This window comes from Eriocheir sinensis, chromosome 9 (assembly GCF_024679095.1).
Source record: "Eriocheir sinensis breed Jianghai 21 chromosome 9, ASM2467909v1, whole genome shotgun sequence".
In the NCBI taxonomy this organism is placed as follows: Eukaryota; Metazoa; Arthropoda; class Malacostraca; order Decapoda; family Varunidae; genus Eriocheir; species Eriocheir sinensis.
In genome coordinates, this window is record NC_066517.1 from 4,799,585 (window position 1) to 4,807,146 (window position 7,562).

Genomic DNA, 7,562 nt, shown 5'->3' on the forward strand with positions numbered 1-7,562 from the left:
GAGGGGTATCTATCCACAGTGTTTTTCATAAGCGTGTCACAGACTTACGCTACTACATTATGACAATATGGCTTACTGTGCGGTTAACGGATGTTATTCAAACCAAAGAGAAAATAATCCGAATGTGATTTGTCATCGTTTCCCTGAAAATGAGAAGCTGAGAGAGAGAGAGAGAGAGAGAGAGAGAGAGAGAGAGAGAGAGAGAGAGAGAGAGAGAGAGAGAGAGAGAGAGAGAGAGATAAAAAAAAAAACACACACACACACACACACACACACACACACACACACACACACACACACACACACACACACATGTAAGCTAGTAATAAGAATGGAGTAGAGGGTATCAACTCATAGCCACTGACAAGGCACATTATAAGAATCACATATATAAAAAAATATGACGTAGGGAGATATACAAAATATTATAGCTGTTATGCGTACATTTGAGTTTGTGAGTACACACACACCACAAACACAATACTACTACTACTAATAATAATGACAGCATCAACATCTGGGGGCAAATATGGGGTATTCTTGAGAGAGAGAGAGAGAGAGAGAGAGAGAGAACGGCAGCGCCATGAGAGAGAACGGGGAAAATAGAATAGTTTCCCGTCTTCCTCACTGTCTCACAGCCAGCTGACGTCACAGGCTGCGCAGTGGAGGTAAAGTGAGGAGACCTGATACTATAGATCTTGGGCTGGCCGAGCCAAGAACTCGGTGGAGTTCTGTTACGTTTGTGCGGATCCCACAGGCGATAAGTGGATAGGGTGCTGTCTGTGCCCTAAGTGGTGTCATGTGAAGTGTGCTCATCTGTCTGGAATTAAGTCGGAAAATATATATAAAGTAAATTGGATTTGCAACCCATGCCTTCATAAAGCATCTCTGGCTACCAAAATTGTGGAAAAAATGGAAGAATTCAAGCTGGAATTATCTAAGGAAATATCAGAAGTGAAACAAGAAGTTGAGTCACAAGCGGTCAGTGTGAAGGAGGAGCTGGGGGAGGTGGCGCAGGATGTGGCGGACGTTTTGCAGCGGGCTGAACATGTGGAGTCAGCAGATGCAACTTGGGCTGAGGTCACCAAACGTAAGAGGAAAGTTAAGAAGAATTTACTTGTTGTCAAGGCCTCGGAACAAGATAAAAAGGCTACAGAGTTGAAAAGTGAAGTTTCTGAAGCATTACATGGCATTCAGATTACTGATTCATGATTTACTATTGGAGGTAATATTATAATGAACTTTGATGATGAGGATATGAGGAATGAGGCAGCCCAGAAATTGCAATCTGTGGAGAAAGTCAGGACTAAAAGTGTGGGAAAACTGAGGCCAAAGATCGTAATGTGCACAAGGAGGAGACTGGGGATAAGATAATTGAGACACTGCTTAAAAGAAATGAGTTCCTACACTCGATTACACAAGTTGAGGAGAAAATTGAGAACATTTTTAGTAAGCCTGCTGCCGGTGGCACAGCACATTATATCCTGAAATGTGATCCAATGGTTAGAGAGCTAATCTACAAGCACCACGATAGATCGTGTGCCAAGCGAGGACCTTCTCAGGCGTTTTAGAGAATTATTAGGCAGGATACGTGACGCTGGTGGGTCGCCAGTAGTGTGTGGCAGTTCAGTGAGTTGCGCTATATGTTAAAGACTCACTTAAATGTTTAGTTAACAATTCAGTCAATGGTAAAAGATCTGACTGGGGATGTGTTACGAGTGGGGTCCCACAAGGCTCGGTATTAGGTCCACTTTTGTTTATTATTTATATCAATGACTTAGATACAGGAATTAGTAGTGATGTTAGTAAGTTTGCAGATGATACCAAGATCGGTAGAGTAATTGAGTCAGATCAGGACGCTAGTATTCTCCAGGGTGAACTCAACAGATTGTATGACTGGGCGGATAAATGGCAGATGGAGTTCAATGTAGGGAAGTGCAGTATTCTGAGTGTAGGTAGGAAAGACCCCTCACATAACTATTGCTTAAATAACACTCTCATAAGCAGGTCTGGGTGCGAGAGGATTTAGGGTCTTAGTGAGCTTTGATCTCCGTCCAAGGGCACAATGCATTCAAGCTAGAAATCGAGCTAATAGGGTACTGGGATTTATTTCAAGGAGCGTAAGCAACAGAAGCCCCGAAGTCTTCCTCAAACTATATTTAGCATTAGTTAGACCTCATCTTGACTATGCGGCTCAGTTCTGGTCACCTTACTATGGAATGGATATCAAAATGTTAGAATCGGTGCTGAGGAGGATGACTAAGATGATTCAGGGGTTGAGAAACTTGCCATACGAGGAAAGACTCAAACAGTTAAACTTGCATTCTCTAGAAAGGCGAAGGGTGCGTGGAGACATGATCGAGGTTTATAAATGGATGAAGGGCTTTAATAAGGGAGACATTCATAAGGTTTTGTTGGTAAGAGAACCGGGTAGGACACGAAGTAATGGGTTTAAACTGGATAAATTCAGATTCAACAGGGACACAGGCAAAAATTGGTTTACAAACAGGGTGGTGGATGAGTGGAATAGGCTTAGCAGTCACGTGGTGAGTGCCAATACAATTGTCACATTAAAAAATAGACTAGATAAATTCATGGACAGCGATATTCGGTGGGGGTAGATACACGGGAGCTTAGGGTCAAAGGAGCTGCCTCTACAGAATGGACATCAGCTTGCTAGAATCAGTTCAGAGGAGGATGACCAAGATGATTCAGGGGCTGAGGAACCTCCCATATCAAAATAGGCTGAAACTTCTAAACTTATACATTCACTAGAGAGACGAAGAGTGCGGGGAGATCTGATAGAAGTATTCAAATGGGTCAAGGGTTACAACAAAGGCGATATAAGTAAAGTACTGAGAATTAGCCAGCAGGATAGAACTCGCAGTAATGGATTTAAATTAGAAAAGTATAGATTTAGGAGAGATATAGGCAAGCATTGGTTTAGTAATAGGGTGGTGGGGGAATGGAATAGATTCAGCAATCACATAGTTAGTGCAGGGACGATAGCTTGTTTTAAGAGTAGACTGGATAGCTACATGGAAGAGGACGGCAGGTGGCAGTGAGGTGTGGGTGCAGTAAGGTGACGGGGTACTGGATGCGTGCCATCCCAGTGGGCAAAACTCGGATAAATCTGATCAAATTCACGTGAATATGACACGTGAATATCACGAGAAAAACTGATCTAAAACGCAAAATGGAATTCACGTGTTTTTGACACGTGAAATTCACGAGAAATTTTCACGTGAGTTTTTCATGTCGTGAACACGAGTGTTTCACGTGACCAAAACACTTGAATTACTCGTGTAATTTCCAAGGTAATTTCTGTATTAATACGATAATTTCCTTGCTAATCGGCAATGCATGTCCTGTATTATTTAAAGATATAAATTCCAAGGTAGGATTTGTATATCTGGATTTTAAAATCTTGTATTGAATAGAAATATATACATCCACGTACTGAAGGATATTTGTATGTATTCCTTATAAGTACTACAACGCATAATATAGTATGGCACTATACTATGATGGTAGTACAAGGAATACATACATGAATATCTTGAAGTGAATGTATATCTTTCTATACAAAGCACAGGATTTTAGGAATGCAAATACACACATCCTACAATGACATTTACATCTTTAAACAATATAGGGTATGCATTGCTGATTAACAAGAAAATAATCAACACAGAAAATTAACATAAAGCACTACAGCATTGCAGTATGTATTGCAATGAGACATAATATAATACTATGTAAATTTAATATCCATCAGGAGAAAGAAAAGCCACAATACAATATAATACTATGTAAATTTAATATCCATCAGGAGAAAGAAAAGCCACAATACAATACTGTACATCATCATTTTCACAATTTGCTGTTATTCATGGCAGGCCTGCAGTCAAGTCACAGCAATAGTGGGTGAAAGGAGGCAGGAAGGAGGCAGTAAAGTTACCATGACTGACTCCAGCTGAGTTCTTGGTAGCATTATAAAGCCAGTTTCATTATCAACAACCATTTTGTGGCAGTTATTTCAAAATAAAGGAGTCAGATTTCAGATTTTAGTTTTACCTCCTCAGCCCTAACTCAAGGACTGTTCTACACAGTATGCCTTGATATTACAGGTGTGGCTCTTAATTACTAATACAAATTTCTGTTCATGCTTTGAGAATACACATATCTTGTTGCTACATTTTTTGCACACCGTACCTGGAATAAAATGTGGGTATCAACAGTTTTCCTGAGTCTAACCAAACTGTTGGACAGATCATAGAACAGTTTTCACAGTAAGGACAGGTTTCAAATAGTGTAGTTCTACAAGAATTTATAGGCCAAAACCCTAAAAAATGTCTGAAGTTACCTGATTTTATGGTATCCCCTGACCCAGCATCACTATTTGCCCACTACCCTACATGATTTAGTTTCCACTTTACTTCATTTTTGGGGCATTACACAATTGTGTTGCAATCATGTGTATTTCTGTTAAACTCACATCTCTGAATTTCTTCATAACAGTCTGTGATGACACTGCACAATCTTGTATTTTTAAAAGCTACTTTGCCCCGTTGTCCATACATGTTGTACTTACACATCAACTTCTTCGACATAATGCTGCACAATACCTTTGATATCATATCCTTCACTGAAATTCCACCTATGTGGACAAATTTTTCTGTCATTTCTTTGCAAAAAGAGGGTGTTCACAATTCATTTTCAAATGCCTCTGCATCCTCCATAGAGTCCAGCTGTTGAATTGATATATCATTGTCACTTGGTGTAGAGCCAGTAAGAGTATGCAAAGAGGTCCTCATATCCAGCAACAAATGAATGACTCGCCTCTGGAATTCTGGAAAAAATAGTGAGGAAAAGAAGTTTTAACATACACTTGGCATTTTAGAACAGGCAATATTTCAATCCTCCTCAGATATTGTTATCCAAATGTGGTGAATCTGAGTGAGTGAACCATATTAATTATGGTGTGGAAACTATTTAGAGCTACACTCTTACTTATTGAATCTTCCTACTTACACATACCCACACAAATCAACAATCCACTCTCCACCAAATATTTATATGAAGTAGTACCTATATTATACAGATTAATGCTAATAATTTATTAACTTAATATCATAACTCCTTTACAAATCACAACACAAATCCAATAATAATCTATTGATAATGATTTTTGCAGTAATTACATGGAAGCTGAACAATAATATTTAGACTTTCAGTATTGTAATACTTTCCAAAGCCCTGGCATGTTACATTGTTGCTACATCTCCATTAATTTTTATACTTTTGGACAGATTAAAAAAAAGTATTTACAGTATACATTGTGAAAATCATAGCATTGTAAATTACAATCAGGCATGATGCTGTAAGTACATGGTATAGGACACTTGTGTAATATTTGGAACCTGCAGGTAGATGATGAGTGGTGCCACTAAGTGAAAGACAGCAGGACTTTGGTACACTCACTGTAATGTCAGGTTACCGAAAATTGTTATCACAATGAATGCAACCAGAAAGGATGTAAAACTGTTAGGACAACATAACTCAGTACATTTACAATATATTCATACAAGAAGAATTGGAACACCTAACTAAAAGCACTACACTGTTCATTGTTTAAAACACTTGAGCACTACTCAGTGCACAAAAACTTTTCAACTTACTTGCCCAATCCATAGGAAATCCACTCTGACGGTTTTCTCCTTGGTTCAAGGGTTGAACATCATCAAGGTCTTCACTAGACAGATTCTGAATCCAATCGCTCCCTTGTCGGTCACTGCTGTCATGTCTGCTGCGTTGGTCACTGTTGTCATGTCTGTTGTGTCGGTCACGACTGTCATGCCTGCTGCGTCGGTCATGACTGTCATATCTGTCATGTCGGTCACTGTTGTCATGTCTATTGTGTCGGTCACGTCTGTCATGTCTGATGTGTCGGTCACGGGTGTCATGTCTGTTGTGTCGGTCACGACTGTCATGTCTGCTGCGTCGGTCACGACTGTCATGTCTGCTGCGTTGGTCACTGTTGTCATGTCTGTTGTGTCGGTCACGACTGTCATGTCTGTTGTGTCGGTCACGACTGTCATGTCTGCTGCGTCGGTCACTGTTGTCATGTCTATTGTGTCGGTCACGACTGTCATGTCTGTTGTGTCGGTCACGACTGTCATGTCTGCTGCGTCGGTCACGACTGTCATGTCTGCTGCGTCGGTCACGACTGTCATGTCTGCTGCGTCGGTCACGACTGTCATGTCTGCTGCGTCGGTCACGACTGTCATGTCTGCTGCGTTGGTCACTGTTGTCATGTCTGTTGTGTCGGTCACGACTGTCATGTCTGTTGTGTCGGTCACGACTGTCATGTCTTTTGTGTTGGTCACTGCTGTCAAGTCTGCTGTGTTGGTCACTGCTGTCATGTCTGCTGTGTCGGTCACTGCTGTCATGTCTGCTGTGTAATCGCTGCTGTCATGTTTGTTGTGTCAATCGCTGCTGTCATGTCTGCTTTGTTGGTCACTGCTGTCATGTCTCGTCTGTCGGTCAGATCTGTTCCCTAGGCTGTGGTTGTCATGAAGGTCCAAACTGCCGTGTAGGGTATCAGGCTGACTGCCTTCATCTTGCTGTTGGTAACTACTCTTCTTTTGCCGGTTACTTTCACATCTGTGAAATATATGTAATAGGAAATATTAGTAATTATCCTGGTCGGACATTAAACTGCATCCGGTGATGGGCCACAGTTCAGGAGATTTGTGGTTTTGGAGAGCGTGGAGTCACTCCTTTTACGGGGGAAACAGCCTCAATATATAGATAGATAGATTCACAGCTACATTTTGTCATACTATATTCATCTCAGATTGAGATCACATCATAGATGACCTCATCCTATATAAGAAATACAGTAATATGACCCTTTACTGCACATGGACTGCATTCGTTTCTCTACATCAGGTCATGATCACATAAAGCAATTAGTTGTATAATACAGCTACATCTTACCTGTCAGAATAATGTGTTTTCAGATTTTTTTCTTGCTGCACTTGGCAAGCCTTTGTGTTGATGGTTGTATGGGACAACCTTTTGTGGTGGGGGGGGGAGCAACTGTTACTTGTAAAGATGGCCCTGAGGCAAAGTCTGTGAAAAAATAATAGCTGTTAACAAAACAAAATTTACTATGGTAATATCTAATAATTCAAATATGCTTATCTACTACAAACCTATAATAAAGCAAAATTTGGCAGGAAGAGCAAAGCAATGTGTGCTGAGATGGTTTGGTCATGTTGAAAGAATGGAGGATGACAGGTTGGTGAAGAAGATAGTAAGTTCAAACGGGAGGGGTAGGAATCTGAGAGGGCGGCCGCGAAAAGGATGGATTGATAGTGTGAAGGAGGCAGTTAAGGGAAGGGGACTGACACTAGAGCATAGCAGTAGAGTGATTGTGTGTGACAGGAACACAGGAGGCAGCTCAAGGGCACACAAAAAAGAAAACAATAATAAAAAAAAAGCCCGCTACTCGCTGCTCCTAAAATAGAAACAAAAGAGGTGTCCAAAAGCAAGGT

The 7,562-nt window shown here is 40.7% G+C and overlaps 1 protein-coding gene across 1 annotated transcript; it reads right to left on the bottom strand.

Annotated features, from left to right (window-relative positions):
* Positions 1-5,872: 5,872 nt before the first annotated feature.
* Positions 5,873-7,345, bottom strand: LOC126996266 (dentin sialophosphoprotein-like). The gene is made up of 3 exons (XM_050856643.1): positions 7,003-7,345; positions 5,931-6,666; positions 5,873-5,878 (listed from the first exon to the last, which is right to left on the bottom strand). The coding sequence occupies exons 2-3, from the start codon at positions 6,450-6,452 to the stop codon at positions 5,873-5,875; spliced, it is 528 nt and encodes a 175-aa protein (XP_050712600.1). The 5' UTR covers positions 6,453-6,666; positions 7,003-7,345.
* Positions 7,346-7,562: the final 217 nt, after the last annotated feature.